We start from the raw sequence: 24429 nt of genomic DNA, 5'->3' as shown, positions 1-24429 counted from the left end.
AATTAATCATGTAATTAATTGGAACTTACTTTTATGTTTAAAATGAGAAGAAAAATATGTTCCCTACCCCACCCCACAAGCAACCACTTTTCCAAGAACAATTTATTGAATAACTCTCCCTTTTCTCACTAACATGTGATGCTTAAATGGTCTTATAATAGAGGTCCAGTGCATGAAATCCATGCACTAAGTGGGGGACCCCTCAGCCCAGCCTGTGCCCTCTCACAGCCTGGGACCCCCAGGAGATGCCTGCCTGCTCACTGGTCCTTAGTGCTGCCACAGGGTGGGAGAGGCTGCTGCTACTGCTGCTGTGCTCACCAGCCATGAACCTAGCTTCTGGATGAGCAGCACTCCCCTCGTGGCAGCACACTGACCACCAGGGGGCAGCTCCTGCATGGAGCGTCTGCCCCTGTTGGTCAGTGAGCATCATAGCAATTGGTCATTCTGGTTGTTCTGCCATAATGGTCGTTTAGGTTTTTATTATAGAGAGGTCCAGTGCACGAAATTCGTGCATGGAGGGGTGTTCCTCAGCCATGCCTGCACCCTGTCCAATCTGGGGCACCTTGGGGGGTGTCCAACTTATGGTTTAGTTGGACATTCCTCTCATAGTCTGGGACTGCTGGCTCCTAACAGCTCATCTGACTGGCCTGCCTGCCTGCCTGCCAGCCTGATGACCACCTAACTGCTCCCTTGTCAGGCTGATTTCACCCCCAACTGCCCTCCCCTACTGGCTTGATTCCCCATAACTTCCTTCCCCTGCTGACCATCTTGTGGTGACCATCTTGTGATGATGTGGAGGCAGCCATCTTGTGACAACATGGGTGGCCATCTTGTGATGAAGTGAGGGCATGAGACTGCGAGGGCCACCTAGGCTTTTATAAGTATAGATGGTTCTGGCTTCTTCCCCAGAAAGGGGTTTTGGTCTCACTGCATGACATTATTGGTTTGTATATCTCTATAGTTTCTGATCATCTCTGGTAAGAAAACCAGAGAACTAAGATTTTAAAAGTTACATACATGAATAAGTAAAAATAGAGTACCAAGTTTATAGCCAAAAGTAAACCCTCGTGTGTATAATAGGTTAATCTATAATAACAAAAGTATAATATTCAAATTAGACCAGACATCCTTCTGTACGAAGTCAGGGTTGTTAAGGAAGCAGGGTCCCAGGTGACTACCAGTGGCTAGAGGTAAGTCCAGGTCCTAGATGCCAAAGGGAAGCCTGGTTCCTTGGTGCTGGAGGGAAGCCTGGATCCCAGTGCCAGAGGGAAGCCAGTGCTGGAAGCTGGGGGAAGGAAGGCCTATTCTTGCACGAATTTTGTGCATTAGACCTCTAGTCTATACTAATAAAAGGGTAAAAGCTAATTAGACCAGGTTGACCAGATATCTTCTGGACATCTGATTTCCTTCCAGACAAAGACACGTGGCAGGGGCCAAGGCGGAGGTGGTTAGGGGCAATCAGGCCATCGGGGGAGCAAGAAGTTAGGGGTGATCAGGCTGGTGCGGGGGAGCAAGTACCGTATTTTTCGGACCATAAGACGCTCTGGACCATAAGACGCACCAGTTTTTAGAGAAGGGAAATGAAGAAAAAAAGATTCTGAAACAAATAGTGTCCTAAAATATTTTATGTGCATTAAAACCCAACATCACAGTCATAAACACATGTAATCAACCATGTAAAGTAAACAGCAGCATTTAGAACCATTTTAGAGCCGGGCAAGCACACAGAGACCACACAGAGCCGGGCAAGTAAAAAAACTTTTTTTTTAAAGTATATGTGTAGGCTATATTTGGACCATAAGATGCAGGGACTTTTTCCCCCCACTTCTGGGGGGAAAAAAGTGCGTCTTATGGTCCGAAAAATACGGTAGTTAGAGAATGATCAGGCTGGCAGGGGAGGATAGTAGGGGCAATTGGGCCAGCAGGGGAAGGCATTTGGGGGTGATTGGGCTGGCAGGGGAGCATTTAGGCATTGATCAGGCCAGCAGTGGAGTGGTTATGGGGTGATCAGTCTGGCAGGCTAAAGCTGTTAGGGGCAAGCAGGTGGGATTGGGCCTAAATGTTCAGTCGGATATCCCCTGAGGGGACCCAGATTGGAGAGGGTACAGGCTGGGCAGAGGGATACCCCCCAGTGCACAAATTTCATGCACCAGGCCTCTAGTCCTATATAATAAGACCCTAATATACAAATCAACCAAATGGTAGAAAGACATATGGAATGACCAGTCATTATGACATGCACTGACCACCAGGGGACAGATGCTCAATGGAGGAGCTGCCCTCAACCAGTCTTGTGAGGAGGACAGAGCGGACATAAATGTGTTATTGATGTTTTTAACAGATCTGTGTAATAACACCTACACAATTCACTTTTGTGAGCATCTCACTTTCCAATCCCATTAGATAAAAAGGCTAGGCTGGAGCAGCCTGCCTGATGATGGCCACCAGGATGCTCACCGGTGTGGGGGCTGGCCGGGTCTGTGGCTCGCATGTATCTGGGCGTGTCTTCTTCTAGCAGTCTGTGAGTAACTAACCCTGTGCAACTCTGCAAGAGGATGGGCTGGGTGTCCGTTTCAATTCCTTCTAAGCGCCTGGCGATTCTTTCTTTTCTGTGCAAAACACCAAAATAAAAAAAGGAAATCAACTCTAAGGAAAATTGAACAGGGCTTTGACAAGCAAGCTCTTCTACTTGCAAATTACATACAATATATCACTTACCTTTTCATTTTTAAAAATTCTTTCCTCCTTGGTTCAAAGGTGTTTCTTAATTCTGTAACTAAAACAAAATAAGAGAATAAAGTAGTCCAGCATTTACCAGTCATCCATTCATTTTACTCCTTCATGCAACGTATATTTATTGAACTTCCATTTCTGCTGATGGCTCCCCATGTGACAGTGACACACAAAACTGACACAGATCCTGCTTTCCTGGAGGTTGTCTTATAATGAGGCAGGCAGGTACCAAATGAGTGTAGACACACACACACACACACACACACACCAACAGGATGGGCTAAGAAGTAAAACCATAAGAGTAAGGGGCAGAGTGACAACAGCAATATGTATTTCATTCAGGGGAGCCATAGGCGGCCTAACCAGTAAGATCTCCCTAGCGAACAAAAATCTCAGTAACTATTTTTAGTTATTATTAGAGTTAGGAAGTATTTTTAACTTTTCATTGACATTTGCAACAGTAGAGATTAATACTATGCCCCACTCTACTCCTGCCCTGCATACTTTTCAGCAAACTACAATAGCTGAGACTCATCACTCCTATTTCACCCTATCATTTAACCCGTAAATATCCATAACTATCTAATTGTATTTCCAGTGGTACCAATATACTATGTACATTAACACAGTCTCTCAGCCCCTCCCACAGGCTTTCCCTGGGAGGAAATGTTGACATGTGTTTCCTTGCTATAATTTAGGTGCATGATGGACAAAGTGATTACTGTAATTTTCTTAGCAAAACTGCATGACCCGATGAATGTTCTGCTGTGATGTTGAAAGGATCTCATGTGATACTAACTACAAAGATATTACTAAGATGCCAAATAATTGTTTCTTTGGAGAAATAGCCCACTTTTGTGAAGAATAAAGGTCTCTCTTCTGGCCTCCTCCGCAATCACAGGAATTCATGAGGGCTCATCTGAGTGGTTCCTACAGAGGACTCAGGAAGGGTTAGAGAGAGGGGTCACTGTTAAGATTGTTGGCTTCAAAAGAGTCTCTCTCTCACTTGGCCTTACCAGGAAGCAGAGTAGCCAGAGGCAGAGGTGTACTTGCCCTGCAATGTGAATTACGGTCTTATTTAGAAGTCAAGGGAATAATGATAATGGGGCATCCACCCCACTGCCTTTAGCTAACAATGGCTCCTCAGTTAACAAATTAACTCTAGTGAGATGATATAAGCCAAAGCATATCAATTATTTATTTAAATCTCCAAAGTGGAGGGTGGAGCTGTATTTTTTATAAGACTACTCAAGAAGCTATTGAAACCAAATTCCAAGTGCTTTTAAAGATATGCCTTATTCCTATGCCTCAAAACCATACCTGAGAAATAGACATGCACATGACACTTACCTTTTTCCCCCCAAACCTACTTCAACCATGTTATGGTCTGAAAGTTTATGTCTCCCCACCTCCCTATTCATATGTTGAAATCTTGCTCCCCAAAGTGATGGTATTCGGAGATGCGATCTTTGAAAGAGCATAGGCTCTGGCTGCATGATTACAATTAGTGCTTGCACAGAACAGGCCTCACAGAGGCCCCTCTCTCCTTCCACCACAAAGGATACTACAAAAGGGAGGCTGTCTGCAACCCAGAAGAAGGTCCTCATCAGAACTTGACCTTGCTGGCACCCTGATTTGATCTTCCAGCCTCTGGCACAGTGACAAGTAAAATTTTGCTGTTGGTAGGCCACCCAGTTTATGGTATTTTTGTTATAGCAGTTCCAATGCATATGACAAGGTAAGAATAAAATCTACCTATACTAATAAAAGAATAATATGCAAATGATTGGGACACCCTCACATGTAATGACTGATCAGCAGGAGGCTGCATGCACAGCAGGCTTGGGTGGTTGGAGACCGGGGGCAGGGCCTGGTGGAGGCCTCTGTAAGCCTGCACTGGGAGTCAGCAGGCCTCCATACAGCCCAGCCCGGAGGTGGGGCCAGGTGGAGGCTTCCGTGAAATGAGGTCTGGGGTCCCTCAGCTTGGCATGATAAGGCCTGTGGGTCTCACAGCTTTATGTGGCACAAAGGCGTGGGACCCCTGGCTCCAGCCTACCTCTTTGGGGCAATCCATCGAGGAGCACTGGATGGGTAGATGGGACCTACCTCTTTGGGGTGATGGATCGTGGAGCTCCTGCTCCAATGTGACAGGGCACAGGCCAGGCTGGTCCTACCCACCCCCACCCATCCGCCGAATGCACAAATTTTGTGCACTGGGCCACTCATATTACTATAACACACACAGAATAGCATATAACTTCCAACAAGAAAAGTTAAGACATAAGATTTTTGTCCTAATTTAAAAGAGTGTGAAAGTCACTTTTAAGTCATAAATTTTTAATTTTTTTCTATAAGTATGCAACTGAAGAAAAAAGTAACCACAGCAGTACAGTGAGAAAGCTTAACAACAAGCTGTTTCCTACATTTTTTTCCATATTCTAGAATAGGGGTGTCGAACTCAATCAGAGAAGGGGCCAAAATCTAAAATCCAGCCTAAATCGCGGGCCGAATGGTTTACTGAACAGTCATAAACTGTCATTGTGATGGAAACGCAGCGGAGTGCAGTGATGACAGCGCGGTGCGGGCCACATTGCAAGGCCTGGCGGGACGGATTTGGCCCGCGGGCCTTGTGTTTGACACATGTGTTCTAGAAGAAAAGATCTACTAATTGTTGATTATGCAAATGTTCCACCTACAACCAAACTATACCTTTCTTACTGCCATTACCACTCTGTATCAATATTCTACAAGGACTAAGATAATGTGAGAAAGGGTCAAGCGAAATGATGGTCAGAATACAGTTCATCACAGAAACTAAAGCCCAAGAAGTCTGGGGCAGTGAGAAGAAAGAGAGGGACAGGGCAGGTAAGCCAAGTTATCCTACTGTCCATCTCTGCGCTTTCTGAACAAAACAAGCAGTGAACACAGTCCCCTGTTAGTCACTCACTGCCAGGTACAAGAAGTCTTAGGGTAGCATTTAGCAGACATACAGGTGCACCGCATCAGGGTCACAGACACAGAGACTGATCTGGAGTAGATCACAGATCACTATGGCCTTTGGAATGGGCAATATCTTTGCTGTGAGGCTTGCACTGCAGGATGGTGAGTAGGCATGGCTCTCCTACTAAATGCCAAACCATCTCCAGTTGTTGTGACACAAAAATGTTCCCATGAGTTTGCAAAGTCCTCTTTGAAATGGTACTGTCCTGGGTTGAGAATCATTGAACTCAGCCCAGATATTTCCAAAAGGCTGTCTCTTTCCCGAGTTTATGCCATAGGATATACTAATGACAGACACCACTAGACCATCACTGCACTCTTTTCAATCAAACCTAGATTCAAACTCAAAATAATTTCAAACCTAAAATCTTATAGTCTTCTCTGATTATGTACTGAGAAATGCAATGAGATCATAAATCAAACTATATTTTAAATGTATCAATGAGCTTATTGATTTTAGTGAAAATCTACAATAAGTATATTAGAAAAATTAAAAAAATCCTCCAGCAGCCGGAACCAGTTTGGCTCAGTTGATAGAGCGTCGGCCTGCAGACTGAAGGGTCCTGGGTTTGATTCTGGTCAAGGGCATGCACCTTGGTTGCGGGCGCATCCCCAGTAGAGGGTGTGCAGTAGGCAGCTGACCGATGTTTCTCTCTCATCGATGTTTCTAACTCTCTATCATTCTCCCTCTAAATATATATTTTTTTAAATCCTCCAGCAAAAAGAAAAAAAAAAGAAAGAAAAAAAAGAAAAAAAAAAGATTACCTCTCAATCTGTTCTTTCTTACAAATATATTTTTAATTATCAAGATTTGCCTCATTCTTATAAACATGAGATTAAAGAAGAAAGGAATGGTGTGGAAGTAATAGATATCTTGAGTTTGGTTTCCTTTCCCCAAGTCTATAATTTAAAAGTAAAATCAGTAAAACAACATGTAATATAATTATTCTAATATATCTATCTCATAGAAAAATACCTCAGTTTTATAAGATATATTGATGCTTTATTTGAATCAGTGATGTGTTCTTTATCATCCCTTTCCAGAAAAAAAAACAACAACAACACCTCAAATGGGCACTTGTAGTCCTCCTCTCACTAAAATCTGGTCAGGTTTATCACAAACCTTGGAAAAAAGCTAATTTTAAGAAATTATAAGAGTTCCCCTTGCTATAGAAATCTAATGTTGTCAGCCCACCATTTCATTTATAGACTAGAGGCCTAGTGCATGAAATTTATGCACGGGGGCATGTCTCTTAGCCCAGCCTCACCCTCCAATCTGGGACCCCTCGAGGCATTTCCAACTGTCCTGGCTCCCAACTGCTTGTTTGCCTGCCTTCCTGATTGCCCCTAACTGCCTCTGCCTGCCAGCTTGATCATCCCTAACCAGTACCCTGTCATCCTGGTTAATGCCTAACTGCTCCCCTGCCAGCCTGATTGCCCCTAACTGCCCTCCCCTACAGGCCTGGTCACCCCTAACTGCCCTCCCCTGAAGGCCTGGTAACCCCTAACTGCTCTCCCCTGAAAGCCTGGGTTCCCCCCAACTGCCCTTACCTGCAGGCTTGGTCACCCCCAACTCCCCTCCTCTGCCAGCCTGGTCATCCCTAACTGCCCTCCCCTGCAGACTTGATTGCCCATAACTGCCCTCCCTTGCAGGCTTGGTCACCCCCAACTTCCCTCCTCTGCCAGCCTGGTCATCCCTAACTGCCCTCCCCTGCAGACTTGATTGCCCATAACTGCCCTCCCTTGCAGGCTTGGTCCCTCCCAACTTTCCTCCCCGGCTGGCCATCTTGTGGCAGCCATCTTGTGTCTTGGAGTGACGGTCAATTTGCACATTACTCTTTTATTAGACAGGTTATTCATATGGTTCTATCACAGTTATCTTCTACCTAATAGTGGTGATAACAGTTTATTATTATTCATGGTCTATCAAAAGAAGTTTTCTTTCCTTTAAAATTTTCAGCCCTGGCCAGATGACTTGGTTGGAGCATCAACCCATACACCAAAAAGTGATGGGTTTGATTCCTGGACAGAGTACATACCTAGGTTGCAGGTTCTATCCTTGGTCAGGACACATATAGGAGGCAACTGATCAATTGATGTTTCTCTCTCCCTGACTTCTCTCACCCTTCCTTTCTCTCTCTAAAAATCAATTAAAACATATCCTTGGGAGAGAATTAACATTTTTATATAATTTCAGATTTACAGAAAAGTTGAGACATCCTTCATAATATGTTAACATTTTACTATATTTGGTTTATTTTTATCCTTTTTTTTCTCTCTTCATATGTAAATTTATATGTATATAAAATACATGCACAGATATTTACATATTCATTTTTATGAATCATTTAAGAATAAGTTATAGCATGATGCCCCTGTAACTCTAAATTCTTCATATTTCCCAAAAGTAAAGAATAAAAATATTTTAAAAATTCAATTACACAGCCATAATTGAATTGATTGTATGCTGTGTCATAATACATATAATTCATAAATGGTTCAGGAAATGGTAATAGTGATTAATAGTGATCCACATATAAACAAGCTCAGTTGATCTACCTTCTGTTGTAATAAATTTTCTATTTTGCTTTCAAAGACTTTAAGACTTTGCCATGTACTAAATTATCCCTTTATCATACCCCACCTTTTAGTCTGCTGCCCTTGCTTGCACAATATGTATTTATGGGTCTATGTTTTTAGTGATTTCTGATGGGAATTTGTCAGTTTTATTTTCTAAGTAAGACAATTTGAGGGGATTTGACATGAGGGCTATAATGGTACATAAAATTACTTAACTGCCTACTTTGCTTTGTAATATCATTTGATACCAATATTCAGGTCTGCCAGTGCTTTTCTTGGGAAACATAAGTTCTTCGTTAGCTCTAAGAAACAGGCTTTCTGGTAAAGTTATTGTGGAGTTCAGTCCTCTAAACCTGAGTACACAGATCTTCTAGAGAAACTTAAGTGGCAGGGGACTGCCAAGAACTCATCTCCCTGACACTGTGTTTGACAGCTGGAGAGCATAGGCCAGGTCCAGAATATTCGGAAGACTGACCTTCCTCTGCCCCAGAAGGAAGCACTTTAACTTTACACTTGGATGAAAGCTACTAATGTAAAGACAAGCAGCTTATAAAATAAGTAATTACAAAATTAGAGTGTTAAGGGGAAGGGGTGATGGCTATATGTGGGGTCTCTCTTTTGGTGAAGAAAGTGTTCTAAAACCAGCAGTGGGATGGATGTACAGCCTTGTGAATGCCCCTGAAACAGCCTCCTTCAAATGGATGGGCTGAATGGCATATAAAATATATCTCAGAGGAGCTATTAAAAAGGTAGAGTAATATATCTGGTGCATTTTATAATTACTAAATGGAAAATCTATTTTTATAATATATTATAGTCTTCATATAGGTAAGGATTTTAAATCCCTTGATTACCTGTTGGTGACACAGTTAAAGGAAGTCCCTGTGAGGAAACTAAATGATCAATTTAGTGCTCAGTTTCACAGAAACAAAAACCCTCACTAAATGAAGAGAAAGAAACTTCTAACCAAACATAAAACTCTGCCATTAAAAGTCCTAATTCCTATTTTTAACATTATATTGCCAAGAGCTGTTATAATCATTAACATATCTGTTATGATGATGAAATGAAAATTTGCCTGTAATGCATGGTCTTTCCTAACATGCTCACCCACATGTAAAGGTTGTGAAAAACAACTGTGGGAATTCAGGCAAATTGAGGGAGGCAGGGCTCTGGTACCTTTTAAGCATCTTTTAGAGATTTTGGTAATTTAGAAATAAAAATCTTTGATGTGTGAAAATTATGTTTTTATGACCAATTGTGATAAAATTTCTAATAAAACTGGTTACTAAGCTTATATGTTTTAAAACTTTATTATATACTAGAGGCCCATTGCATGAATTCACGCACAGGTGGGGTCTGGCCAGCCTGGCCCCAATTGGGGCTGCAGGAGATTGGCTGGCTGGCCCTACCCCCTATTGGGGTGGGGAGTAGATCGGGGCAGGGCTGGCCAGGGGGAGAGGCTGCAGGCTTATCAGAGTGGTGGGGGCCCATTGAGGGTAGGATGGTGGGGGGAGGGGCTGCAGGAGGGTTGTTATCAGGGACCAGCTGGCTGGGGGGAGTGGCTGCAGGGCTGGCCAGGGGGAAGGGAAGGGGCATTTGGCTGGCCGCCCTGCTCTTGATGGGATGGAAGAGTCCGATCAGAGGAAGGCGGGCAGTGGGGAGGGACTTCGAGGTTGGCCGGCTGGTCCCACCCCCTGATCAGGCCTGTTTGCTGGCCACAGTGGGCATCATAGCGACCGTTCATTAAGGTCGTTATGACCTTTATGGATGCTGGCTTTTTATATATATACATAAAGTTACTTAGTATTTCATATTATTTTTAATTTTTAAAATTCCAATGTCTATATTATTTAAAAAAAAAGAAAAAAGAACTGGGATAGAGAGGAAGAAGGAGACTTTAAACAGGTAGAAAAGGCTTTTGCTCTATAGAACTTTGCCTAATCAGTCAAATCTTCTAAACTATTTCTAAAACCAATCTGTTCATCCTTCTACTTTGTTCTGATTATCTTCATATATTTTTAATTTGGCTCAGATTAAATAGAGTTTCTCTGCCTTTCACAAAGTCTTAGAAATTGCAAGGACCCTTCCATTCCATACCTGGTCCACACACCCATCCAGATAGCAATCCTCACAGCCTCTTTCCTACCTGAGTACATGGTCACATGACCTGCCTTGTACATTTAATGAGGAGAGCTGATGAGATCATAATGCAGGCCATTTCACTCTCGGTTCTATGAATTACCAGAATTTTTCTTCTTATAAGAAATCTCTTAATTCTACACACTATTCTTGCTGTTGGCCTCTGGAGCAATTTAGAATTAAGCCTACATTTCAATTGACAGTTTTGTAAGTACTTGACAAAATGACCCGTTTAAGTGTTCTCCACTAGGCCAAATTCCTGTGTCTTTCAAATATCCACCTTTACCCAAACTATGTGTAGGCATATCACCCATTCAATTCTTTAGAATGGAGCTCAATTTGTCAGTGGATCTTTTACATATTTTTTTTCTGGGCTAATTTCTTTTGGGCTTAATTTTGTGGGTGGTTGTTTTTATCCTTTCCTAAGTAGAAAAATAATCTGACCTTGTGCCAAACCTGTTTCTTCTGAAGTAAGGGTTTCACAGCTCATTCAGGAAAAAGATAGTTTGTAAACTGGTACTACCCCATACTAGTGTTACAGTGGGTAGAGACAAAGATCAGGTAATGTTCATAACACTTAACATTCAAAACTAGGGGTCCTCAATTGATAGCAGTTGAAAATATTTTACTACATGTGCATCTTTACCAATGAAAATACAAATTCAACGAATGCGAGAATGTCAACTTGGGGGAAAAGAGAGGTGATGAAGAGGCAGACTGCACTTAGGCCTCGTGTTGTAGCCCAGTGGGGAGCTATAAGATACTGAGGGTAAATGCCACAACACTGAAAAAACATCAAGAGGCTGGAGGAAGGGGGTGTGTGAATGGAAAAGCAATGGGCATATGAACATAACTCACCACCTTAGGAGATGGTGAAAGCTAGGAGAGAGGAACAAGGTAAAATTGATTCTAGGAACCTTGTCACCCCCACCCCCAGCCTCCAGTGAGAACTTGAGGATGCCTAAAATGCAAGGGAAAAAACACAAAGTAAAGTGAGGATTAAAAATGCAAGAGGAGCCGAGACCGGTTTAGCTCAATGGATAGAGCGTCGGCTTGGGGACTGAAGGGACCAGGGTTCAATTCCGGTCAAGGGCATGTACCTTGGTTGTGGGCATATCCCCAGTAGGGGGTGTGCAAGAGGCAGCTGATCGATGACTCTCTCTCGTCAATGTTTCTAGCTTTCTATCTCTCTCCCTTTCTCTCTGTACAAAATCAATAAAATATATTTAAAACAAAAGATGCAAGAGGAAAGTTTAATTGAGGTTAATTCTTAGATGAGGCAGAAAGAGATACAAAGGAGAATACATGCTGGAGGTTTAAGAGTTCTCAAAGAAAACCAGATAACACACTAGTTATATGCTCAGGATTCTGGTCAACTATTTAGAAAAAGCCTTACCTCGAGAACGTGCAGTTAAAAGTTTAGCATTGGTTCTTCTTTCGCAGTTAGTAAGTTGTTCTTTATTTTCAAGCAAGAACTCTTTCTGAAAGCTAAAAATATCTCCATTAATAAAATGTTGCAAGTTAATTTAAATCAAGATATATGACATAAAGTAAAAAAAAGGTAGAACATAAAAATTAAGCTACTTTTATATATATTTCAATGTGTATATATAGATTATAAGCAAAAAGTTTTATTTTGGGGAATTGGTAACTTTTTTGTTTACTTACAGTTACATTAATATTATCTTTTTTGTACAACTAAATAATTTCATTCGCATAGGCAGGCAGCACGGCATACGGTGGTGAGAACATCATTCAGCCTGACCACTTCATCTAGAGCGGCCACTTCAGCTTGGATCATTCACTTGACCTTTCTGTGCTACACTTTGTTCCTCAGAAAATCTGCAATCTGTCTAGGTGATGCACATGCTTTCCTGTTTTGAAATTGCATTAGAGAAACAAATGCCTTCCAATAACAAAGCAAGCAAAGCATGGTGAATAGGTCTAAAAACCTCATGAAAATGTGTCGGAAGAAAAAAGAGGAAATGAAAGGGGAGAAGATTAAAGGGATGGAGCGCTTACTACCTCCTTTCCTTCTGTGCTAAGAAGACCCCACATATTACCTTAGGCCCCATCACAAGATGCTATGAGGTGGGAACGAAATGCTGGTGTGATAAATGTTTAACAACTGCCTCCTTCCTCTTGGGTGCCTGTTCCCCTCCCCTCAAAAGCACTTGCTTTATTAGCTGGTAGTGTAAATTAGCCCACTACAGCCAATTTCCAGGCTCTCCATAGAACTCACAGAGCTAAAAATTGGAAGACACACACTGGTTCTGATAGGGACTGGAGCTGGTTCCAGCATGCCACCAGAACAATTATCATCCTTGGCTTATAGACTAGGACACTGGTAAATGACTTGCCCAAGAACACATATTTGGCAAGAAAAGTACATGAGATATAACTCTAGCTCCAGCTCTTACACTATGCACAGTTACAGCCCCAAGACAGCTTATGGACAACTCCATGGTCTTCCATTGGAACATGCCAGGAGTTGGGCAAGATGGAGTTACTGTCTCGCAGGAAGGAAACAAACCAAGGGGGAAAAAAAGATATTCCCCAATGATATAATCATCTCCAGAGAGGTGAACAATTGGTCTAAAAATACATTCAATGCAAAGCCATTCTTCCCCATGTACTGTCCTCTACTTGTGTTCTATTCTACAGGGTACACAGCCCAAGAACAGTCTGAGCTGTGCATACTGGGTAAGTGGGACATAGGGATAATTTGTATGATATGGAAATTAAATGTCAAGGAACCTGCACACCATCCCATCTTCCTAGAACCAAGTTCATCTGAAGCCTCAGTTATTGCTTAAGAATGTGGTATGGCTTATATTCATAAACTAGAGGCCTGGTGCACAAAATCCATGCACAAAGGGGGTTTTCCCTCAGCCCAGCCTGCACCCTCTCCAATCTGGGACCCCTTGAGGGCAGTTGGACATCCCTCTCACAATCCAGGACTGCTGGTTCCCAACTGCTCGCCTGTCTGCCTTCCTGATTGCCCCTAACCACTTTTGCCTGCCAGCCTGATAACTCCATAACCACTCTGCTGCCAGCCTGACTGATGCCTAACTGCTCCTCTGCCAGCCTGTTTGCCCCTAACTGCCCTCTCCTGGCAGGCCTGGTCATCCCTAACTGCCCTCCCCTGCAGGCCTGGTCCCCTCCAACTGTTCTCCCCTGCAGGCCTGGTCTCTCCCCTCCCGCCCCCAACTGCTTTCCTCTGCAGGCCTGGGTCCAGCCCAACTGCCCTTCCCTGCAGGCCTGGTCACCCCCAACTTCCCTCCTCTGCCAACCTGGTCATTCCTAACTGCCCTCCCCTGTGGGCTTGATTGCCCCCAACTGTCCTCCCCTGCTGGCCTGATCGCCCACAACTGCCCTTCCTTTGTAGGCCTGGTCCCTCTCAACTGGCCTCTCCTGCTGGCCATCTTGTTATGGCCATCTTGTGTCCACATGGGGGCAAGATCTTTGACCACATGGGGGCAGCCATCTTGTGTGTTGGAGTGATGATCAATCTGCATATTATTTTTTTATTAGATAGGATAGAGGCCTAGTGCATGGGTGAGGGTCAACTGGTTTGCCCTGAAGTGTGTGTCAGATCCGGGTGGGGGTTCCCTTGGGGCATGGGGTGGCCTGGGTGAGGGGCCTGTGGTGGTTTGCAGGTTGGCCACACCCCCTGGTGACCCAAGCAGAGGCCCTGGTATCTGGGATTTATTTATCTTCTACAATTGAAACTTTGTAGCATTGATTGGAGCTAAGCTTCTTGCTTGCTCTGTAGCTGCAGCCATTTCTGTTTGGATTTGTTTACCTTCTATAATTGAAACTTTGTAGCATTGATTGGAGGCCTAGGCCAACAAGGGCAGGCAGAAAGCTAGGCTTCCTCCATTGCCAGGGAAACCCAAGGCTCCCTACTGCCCTCTGTGGCCACAGCCATCTTGATTGGGTTTATTTGCATATTTGCTCCTGATTGGCTGGTGGGCGTGGTTTTGTGGTCATGGCTTGTGGGTGTGGCAGAGGTATGGTGAATTTGCATATTACTCTTTTATTAGATAGGACAAGAGTGACATATATTTATATTATTTAATAAAAATGCTTGAAAGTAACCAGTGTTTATAAATCACAATCCAAATGGCTTAAAAAAGATCCCAGGAAACCTGCTTAGATCAGAAATTTAGGATTAGCACTAATTTCCAAACAGTGGATTGCAATGCAATAACAACTCCTTTCAGTGTTTCATTTACATATATGATTTAGTATAAACCTAACAAATTAAATAAATGCAGAAATGTGTCCTACTTAAGGAAGGACATGCTATTTTAATCGATTAACTTATTATTTAATTAAGTTCTGTACTTTGGGAAACTAAAGCCTCAGGGAAAATTCTATACTAAAACAAAATTATGCAATGAGTGAAATATTCAGCTTGGGGTACAAATATTCTCATATTTTTAAAAAATAAACATCTCTATGTTTCTATTTCCCTCCTTTTTTCCTGCTCATCAGAAAGCTCAATAAAGCCACTAATGAAGACTAAAAATCACCTCCAAGTTAAACATTTTGCTGAACTTTTACAGAGTTCACAAATCATCACCTGTCAGCCCTTGGTGCCATATGCACTTATTCTCTTGAAACAAGCTACAAATTGTGTCAGCACCAATCAAAAGTACAGCCTTTCAAAAACCAATGTAAAATCAAAGCACTATCAGGAAGATCTCTCATGCCTCTTTAATATGGTTTACTGTACTAGTAAATGCTGCCTCGACCTGAATTTCCACTTCTCCAGCCTCTCCTTCTATCCTGGCTGAGTCCTCTCCTGGTTTGGGCCTCCAAGTAAGGTCATTTCCTCAAGAAAGAACCCCTGATCCAGTGCCTGTCCCAGCCAGCACTGAATGTACATTATGTACCTGTTATTCCCTCAAATTGTATCCTATTTCCCTATTTGTAGAATATATTACAAGTGTCTTATTTTTATTAAGTGTCTTATTTTTATTAAGACACTTAATAAAAATAAGACACTTGTAATTTCACACGATTGCTAACTCAAGCACTGAGCCCCTGATGCTGGGCCAGCTTTAGAATAAATGAAATAATGAATGGCTAAAATAAAATACTTTCAATGTATGCTAAACTCACTCTGAAGTATCTTATGTATACACTTTATACACTGTTGATAGTGACAGAGTTTTAAATATTGAAAAGGGCATTAAAAGGGCAAATATTTAATAATATCAATTATAAGCTTCCTTCCTTTCTTTCTTTCCTTTTTTCATCTTTAGAATATGTGATTGGGAAAACATCTCTCTTTATCACCGTTGCTTACTTTGCATATATGAATGAGAACATCAGTATTCTTTGCATAGGTTTATAAACTTATTCTATTTTTAAGTCTCCATCTTGACGGTAAACTTATTACTGGAATCCTTGTGCTTATCTTTACATGTTGTTCTTGCTTTTATTACCTCTCTCTTATTCCCACTAAATGACCAGCAACTTCTGAGGAAGCAGATGAACAGATAGGAAGAATGAGAACTGGCTAGAAAGTATGGCTCAGACTCATGTCACAAAAGCTATGACCAAGGGAAGACCCCTCAAGTCTATGAAACGAGGTTTTGAAAAAAGTCATGTCTCTTCCCTGGACTTTCTGTACCCAAGGGCATAGTCAGCAGTGAAAATGCAGGCAAGATACACTAAAGATGGTCCACACTAAGTTCTGGAACATCTGCGAATGAGTCATCCTTCTTATTATGTAATGGTTGATGAAACATGATTATCCAAAAGAGCCTTAACATTATCCTTCCTCTCACTTTTCTGAGCAGCGATGACTCTTAGGGCCCATTCTGGACTCAACGATTGCTAACTCAAGCACTGAGCCCCTGATGCTGGGCCATGGTCCTCCTCATCACTCATCCCCTCCAGGAGAAGGGGGTCTCTCCCTGAACAACTTCTGCAGCCTTGTTGGGTTGCCAAGCTCAACCAAATGGTCCCATATTTCAGTATGAAACCATTTCTCCACATATAATTAAAATAACTAAATTAAGAGGCACCATTTATATTTATCTACTTTCATCTCCTATGAACCACTGCTCATCCTTTATGACTATTTTTTATTAGTCTTCCCCCTTCTCTCTGTTTCCATAATCTAAGAAGAGACTTCCCCCATCTTCCATGGTCATTTATTTAATGTGTCCCATTAACCTACTTAAATGTCCAGCAATAGCAACAAGGGGGAATTTTATTAAAGCAGAAATTTTATTTCTGATTTTCCTATCTTTAAATACTCTGCTGTTATTACTGTCTATCTTTTACAAAATGTGAAATCTACTTTTACACTGACTATTCAGCACCCATACTGGTAAAGGCTTCCCCCACAAACTATTCATTCTCCTACTGAAGTTTAAATTATAAGATATGGGAATTCAAAACCCACTGCCTGATATTTTCACCTCTGATGATTGGTTGACTTGACTTCTCTGAACAAGGCAGATTCTTGTGTCTCCAGCCCATTTTATACTTAGTGCCATGGCAAAGAGACCCTGATTTTCATAGGTACATATGAAATAATACCCACCTTGTCAGAACAGTTATGTCCCTCTGAGCTTCCCTCCATGGAAGCGTCTGACCTTAATATTTTCTGCTTTTCCTATCCTTGAATAAGCAATATCTTCCTGTCTCTTTTCCCACTTACGTATTCCTTTTTCTTAGTCACTATTAAAGCTAAACCAACCTGATAGGGTTATCTTTGGAATGAAGCTGCTATAGTCTGAATGTTTAGATTCCCTCAAATTCATATGTTGAAATCCTCCAAATCATCCAAAGATGATTATGTTAGGAGGCGGGGGTCTTTGGAAGATGATTAGGCCATGAGGGTGGAGCCCTCATGAAGATCAGTGCTTGACTATTCTGCCAAATGAGGACATAAGAAATTGGCAATCTGCACCCCAAAGACAGTCCTCACCCCACCATTCTGGCACCCTGATCTCAGATTTCAAGTCGCCTAAACTGTAGGAGTAAATTTCTGTTATTTATAAGCCACCCAGAGTATATAACAAAACACCCAGAGTATGGTGTTTTGTTATAGTAGCCTGAATGAACTAAAATATCAGCCTTAGATCCTGTTGAAACATGGCAGAGATGAGAAATATGGGAAATTGTGTCAGAAAAGCAAGATTTCATGAGTCAAATAAAACAACCTTCCTGATGACCCTGACTCATTACTGCTCTAGTTTACCTGGTACTAAAATCAAATGCAGAGCCAGGCTTAGCCCGATGAGGACAGAAATCAGACAACTGTTTATTCCCATGCTATTGAAATGCAAACCTTTTAAGTAAAGAAATAATGTCATACATAAACATTAGGCATAAGAACATGTGATTGGAGTTAAGGGTAAATGGATTTGGGTCCTTCTAGCAAAAGGAAGTATATGCTGAGATCCATACTTTTGTGTAAGGGATAAATAACATTGTGCCTCTACATGAAAATCCCAAAATCTATTAGGAACAGTAATCTAAGAAGACCTGAGAAATAGCTATCTTGTTTGGCACAAACTTTAACTTTTGTATTAACTTATATCCATGATGATGCATCACAGAGTTATAGCACACTGGGTAAATCATATTAGCACCCATAATACCCTGCAGCCAAGGAAACTGAAGTGCAAAAAAGTTAAAGATCAACACCATGTCATGTGGACAAATGGATGGATGAGCGGGGGTTGGGGGGGAGGGTTAAGGAGGGAAAGATAAAAAAGGGAGAAAAGGAGGAGGAACAAAGCTTAACCTTTTTTAAAAAAAAAAATCAAAATCTCCCTTACTTGATGGACAGATTGCAAAAGGACAACCCATGCTTAAAAGTAAATATAAGAGAAAAAAGATAACAGCTCTTTGCAAGTTTGCAATTACAGAAAAATCAACATCCTGTTCTGCAAATAGTTTCTACAAACAGCATTAAATACATAAAAATAATCTTTGCTTGCCGGATGTACTATTAAATTAGAGTACTTCATATATTTTAACAAACCAAACTCTGGAGAGAAAACATATTGACAGACATTTAAAATGGTAAATTAGGAATTTAGGAGATAATTTTAAAAGCTATTACAAATCTTCAAAACAAGATTTCTTGGACAAAGACCACTTTAACTTGGAACTTTCCTTTGATGTGGGAATTCAATAAAGCTTACGTTTTTCTTGTTGAAATCTAAGGGTAAATAAATAATGTAACATTGAGTTAGCTATACAGTAAGTTAAAAAAATTAGAAAGTTCTTCAAACTTCTCTTGAACATAAAATTTAAGAAAAATGAAACTATAAACAAGACAAGACTAATGAATTAAAAAAGTGACACCTTCTAAGAATCAAATTCAACAATACACATTTAACATAGCAAGGTTTCTAGTTTTTCTAGTGACAGAAAGTAAAAAAAAAAAAAAATCTGACATAGTTCAATGGCTTCATTTAAATTCATATAGCTACAAGAATAACTCAAAGCAATTAAATATTGAATGATATAGTTAAAAATTTTGACCAAGGTAACCAGAAATGTTGAAAATCATTACTGTCTGATATATTTAAGATGCTCTTAAAGAATGCATGAGGTGGGGGCAAAGAGCAGGGGGATGCTTTAGTCATGTTCTTATTGCCTTCTATAAAACTTAAAAAATAACAACACATCAAATAAACCACTAATTTATTTTTTAAGACAAAATAGATGTGATGTAAAGCCAGCTGGGAACAATCCCATGCAGCAAAAACAAACATTGAGTGAACCAGTTAATCAAAACCAGTTGCAGACAAATTTATAACCAACCTAATGGCAAGTAATCTGTTTTACAGCTTTTGGCATACAACCATTTGTCCACCAAGACAACCACAAGTGGCCACTTACAGGAACCTTTCCTATGGAAGTGCCTTTTACTGGTTAATATTTGGGGTCAGAAGCCTAAGGAAAAGGATGTACAAAACACATCACATGCTGACATATCATTATCCATCACAAAATATCCAGAATCCTGGAATCTGGAAAGTCTGACCAACTAGAGAAATATAATAAAATAAAAAGAACACTGCCAACTGAACATGTAGGGTTTTCTCAGAGTTATACAAATACCTAGTTATATATTTTTTTAAAAGAGAACTCAGTTCAAAAGTTATCAAATATTATAGAAGAAATTCCTGAATTTGAGGCTTGAACTCTTCCAATCACTTCCTAGTAATGCATTTGTGCTAGAAAATACTTTCACATACAATGGCTGGATTTCAAATGTGACATTCAAAATAACCTCAGCATTTCATCGTTGCTCAATCAGTGAACTGAGTCAGTGACACCACTTCCATGGTTAAATTAAGAGCATATATTTTCCTCTGTGCTAGAAAGGAAGCCACTAAAAGACAACATTTTGTTCCAAAATATTTCACATGAAGATTTAATAAAAATACATTCACCACTGCCTACTGGAAATAATTTAATATATAGCATTTGGTTTAGAAAAGTATTTTAGCTGAAGTTCAGAACTTGATCCAAAGTTTGGGCATTCCATTTGAATTGGCTTTTTTTTTTTTTTTCCTACATAAGGCTTTAGCAGTTTAGTAATATCTTTAAGTTATAACAGAAAAAAAAAAATCACATTTTTCAGCGACCCCAAAATAAGTTAACTTAAACTCAATTAGATATTTAAAGTGTCCTTTGAGAAAACTATAACACTGGATGCAGGAGGATACAAGGTAAAATGGAGGACACGAGGCATTCATTATGCTATAGAATATATACAGAAGTGCATTTTCAGTTTCTCTTGCCTTACCTTGTTTCTCAGAGAACTTGAAAGCTCCCAAATAGCTGGAAAACCCTGGGCTTCTGATCATGGTTACACACAGAAAGTGCAGTAACAGAGACAGCACTACAGCTAATTCACAACCAGTCACAGCCTCCAGCCACTCGCTCTAAGCCACACTGGGATGAGACTTCACAGTGCAGGACAGAGCAAGCAGACACTCGTGTCCTTGAGAGTATGATAAAGGCAAAGCAAGAGGCTGAAGGCTGGAATAGCTCAAACCTCGTAATCAGATTGCAAGCAGAAATTAGGCCTGCAGATGCTGGAGCAGACTGTCTCCTGTGATGGGCACTGGTGGTGTTCCTGCTTAAGTCTCCCGCCAAAGCACAGCACGTGCAGTAGCTAAGTAGGTAATGCTGCACCCTAGCCATCATCAGGGGAGTCAAAATGAAAAAAACAAAACAAACAAACAAAAACAAAAAATACACATACAGAGTCTCTCAATGTTCTGGAAGGAAGGGAGGCTGTCTAACTATTCTCAGGCTACTCTGAGTCTAGATTGGAACTCTTCTTTGCCAGGTTAATGAAAAATTTTGCCTAACAGGGAACCAAAACTCTACAGTTAAGATTTATGAACAACATATGAGTGAAATTGTGAGAAAAGGAAAAGCATATATTACTAGAGGTTCAAAAATTTTAATTTGAGACAGAAGCTCTTAAATTAAGCATTATGTATTTGACTGTCCCCTTTTTATTTTATTATCACCTCTCAAAAAGACTTACTTTTCTTAGAGAGCAGGTTTAGGTTTACTACAAAATTGAGGGAATGGTACAGAGATACATTTTGAGTTAATTTTTGTGCAAGATGTAAGGCCTGTTCTAGCTTCATTTCTCTGCATATGAATGTCCAGTTGTTCCAGCAACATTTGTTGAAGAGACTATCTTTGCTTCATTATATAAATTGTGGGTTTCTGCTCTGGGAAGTCACAAGTCCTGTATGGACTTAAATGTCTCTCCAATCTGGGGCCAGTAGTTTGCCCTGTGTCCTCCCTTCCCTATGGATTCAGGAAGAGTCGTTGATTTTTCAATCTGTTCAACTTTTTACTTGTTGCTAGGATGGAGCTGTGACTTCTAAGCTCCTTCCACACAGAACCAGTAAACATGGAGCTCCCCTGTTTGTTTTTAATTGCAACCTGTAGCTGGTAGGCCCAAGCAGTGATAATGTAATTCTAAGAAAAATATGCAATAATTAGACACTGACTCTTTTACTGCTAAAAGGGACATTAAAAAGAAAGTAGGAAAATCATCTCATTAACAAGATGAGGAAACGCAGGATTAGAGAAGTAACTTGCCCATGGATAGTCACTTGTTTGTGATGCAGCCACAGGATCTTGGGGATGTGAGATCAAGAACATGATTTGCCCTCAGGCACCCTCACCAGGAGGCAGGGACCCTGAGTATGCCTGCCCTTGTATCTTTAGTACTGAATACTAGTTGGTACACAGCAGGCCTGCAGTGAATGTTTGCTGAATGACTATAGAAACTAGTGGAATAATCTTCTCTAAAAGCTAGGATCATACTATAGTGATTTGCATTGATTTTATAACCTGCTGTCAAACCATACTAATTGAACTGATTTCTAAACTACAAACAACCCAAATTAATTATGGCACATCAACAGAGGGTTCATCAGTGCTGGCTATGTGCATTTCCTCTATACTGCTGATTACTCAACTCTTGCAAAGTGGGAAGAACTATAGCAAATAAGGCAGTTACAAAGAACAAAACAAAACAACAAAAACAAAAACAAAACAAAAAAACTCAGTAAGAAAGAACTTATGTCCTATGGATAACTGTAGTGGAAACTTTACTGAGAGGTCATGGCTAACTAGGAACAAACAGAAAAAGGGAGGAGTTGGAAGCAGAAGAGGGAAGAGAGGAAATAGTGGCAGCAAAGACTCTGGAAATGAATAATTTAGGTGGGATTAAATAATAGTGTAAATAATTATATAAATAAAAAAACACTTATTGCTTTAAAAGAGAGATGATGGGGAAATGAGAGAGAGAAAAAGAGAGAGAGAGAGAGAGAGAGAGAGAGAGAGAGAGAGAGAGAGAGATAACTGTTTATGTTTTCCCCTTTCTCTTCCAAAGTTTCCGCAATAAGCATGAATTACTTCCATAGCACTTACCAAAACAATTAAGTACAAATAAAGATGAAAGATATAGTTTCTCTTGAAATTCTAAAGCTTAGACTTGAGAGAAAAATCTGGGTGAAAATCATGGTCATGAATGCAAATTTTCCAGTGGACCTGCCTATTTCTCCCACATGCATTTCCTGGCTATAAATTGTATTGATTCAGACAATCACCAACATCCTAATAACACACAACACAGTGCTCCTCAAAGCCTACCCCAGTGGGCCATGGTCACATGGGAGAGCCTGCCAACCACCTTGAATCCACTGTTGAGCTCCTTGATACCTTTTCTTCTCTTCCAGTGCTTCTCTACTGCCAATCAAACTTTTCACTGTCTCCTAGTTAAGAATTATTAAAACTCGAGGAGCAATACCTGAGATACATTTCTGAGGCATTTCTAGCACAGTGCCTTGCTCAGAACAAGGGGCTATAAATCCTGGATGAATGAGATAATAAATGAATCAAGTAAGCAGACAAGCAATGCAATCACCTTGATTCTTCCTCATTCTTAGAAACCACCTCATCCACAGACAATCTCTTTAGTTTAGTTTGCTTTTTTAAATTACAGTTTACTGTACATTAAAAAGCCTATTCTATTTCTTCAGTAGTTGTCATAAAGGAAAAGTATTACCATTCCTTCCTTAACTTGAAACTCCCACTAGTGTTTTGCCTTTCCTAAATTGTGAAGCAATAATGTGGAACATAAATATTTGTATGTGAGGAGAAATTAGGAGAAGATGTTAGATTTGCCAGGACATGATGGAATGGGAAAAATAGGAAAGATGATCCCATAGTCCAACTGGGAACAATGTTGAAGTGAGTCCAGGTAAGAAGGATCATCTCCTAAATTGCCAAGGTCAGAAACTAAGGGGTTAGATGACCCAAGATCAAGATGTTACACCCTCAGGGACCAAGCAGCGCAGTGCACAGCTGTGGCTCAGGATTACGTGGAGGTGACAACTCGCCTTTTCCCAGTGCACCTGCTGTGATAATGTAAAGAACAGGGTAAGACCCTCACCAGGAGTGGGCACGATGCCAAGTGCTCTAGGCATTAAACTCATTCAGTCCTCACAAAGCCTGCACGAGACCCTATCACTATCCCCATGCACAGGTGAGAGACTGAGCTACGGTATGATCTAGGACACATGTGTCAAACACAAGGCCCGCGGGCCAAATCCGTCCCGCCAGGCCTTGCAATGAGGCCCGCACCGCGCTGTCATCACTGCACTCCGCTGCGTTTCCATCACAATGACAGTTTATGACTGTTCAGTAAACCATTCGGCCCGCGATTTAGGCTGGATTTTAGATTTTGGCCCCTTCTCTGATTGAGTTTGACACCCCTAATCTAGGAGAAACACTGAAGCCTAGGGTGACCACTGAAAAACTGTTTCCAAGAGGAAAAAACCACCTTCTCCTGATCAGCCAAAATAAAATCAAAGATGTAAGCAAGCATGTGAGGATGCTATTAAGTGAGAAAAAGGATGTGTAAGCACTCTGAAAGGTGGATCGTGTTATCTAATCCACACTCGGATATACAGTACCTGATAAAGAGAGACTCAGGGAATGGGCAGATAGCATACCCTCACCTTGCAACCTTCAATGAGCTCCCTGAATAGCACTGAAGCTCTCCAGGCCCTAGGAAAATAGGCTGACATGGAAGTGGTCAATACTGGGCAGGGATATATTGTGAAATAGTTGTCTTTGTGTGTGTATATTACTGAGAGTTATTGGTTCATTTTTAAACTTAAGAAGAGCCACAGGACAATTTTGATGAAATCTACTATTAGCTACTAAAGACGATAGATGGCTGGGCTGAAATTCCAAAATGAAGGATATATTTCTAAGCCTAGTATAGAACTATTCTGTAAACTAGAAGCAGCTGTAAATGGTATTCTCATTTTCTTTGGTGAATTTTGTGTAGAGTAGACACTTAATCTGGGGCAGAATTGCCTAACATGAGGTAATCCCACCTGTGGGGAGCTCACTGAGTCCTTTTCATTTTTCTATTATATTTTA

General features: G+C 41.0%; 1 protein-coding gene across 3 annotated transcripts in view; it reads right to left on the bottom strand.

Moving 5' to 3' along the window:
* Positions 1-24429, bottom strand: part of SVIL (supervillin) — a 212234-nt gene that overhangs the window by 94533 nt on the left and 93272 nt on the right. For 2 of the 3 annotated variants that reach the window (XM_045586015.1, XM_045586025.1), the window contains exons 5-7: positions 11852-11943; positions 2719-2776; positions 2458-2609 (exon numbers count right to left, since the gene is read on the bottom strand). In XM_045586015.1, the coding sequence (XP_045441971.1) occupies positions 2458-2609; positions 2719-2726 (160 nt within the window). In that variant the 5' untranslated portion in view covers positions 2727-2776; positions 11852-11943. Of the gene's footprint in view, positions 1-2457; positions 2610-2718; positions 2777-11851; positions 11944-18591; positions 18650-24429 lie in introns of all 3 variants that reach the window. The other variant, XM_036453521.2, reaches the window with a different exon arrangement.

The sequence above is a fragment of the Pipistrellus kuhlii genome, unplaced genomic scaffold (genome assembly GCF_014108245.1).
Source record: "Pipistrellus kuhlii isolate mPipKuh1 unplaced genomic scaffold, mPipKuh1.p scaffold_m20_p_1, whole genome shotgun sequence".
Classification (NCBI taxonomy): domain Eukaryota; kingdom Metazoa; phylum Chordata; class Mammalia; order Chiroptera; family Vespertilionidae; genus Pipistrellus; species Pipistrellus kuhlii.
This window is presented reverse-complemented; position numbering and strand designations above follow the sequence as displayed.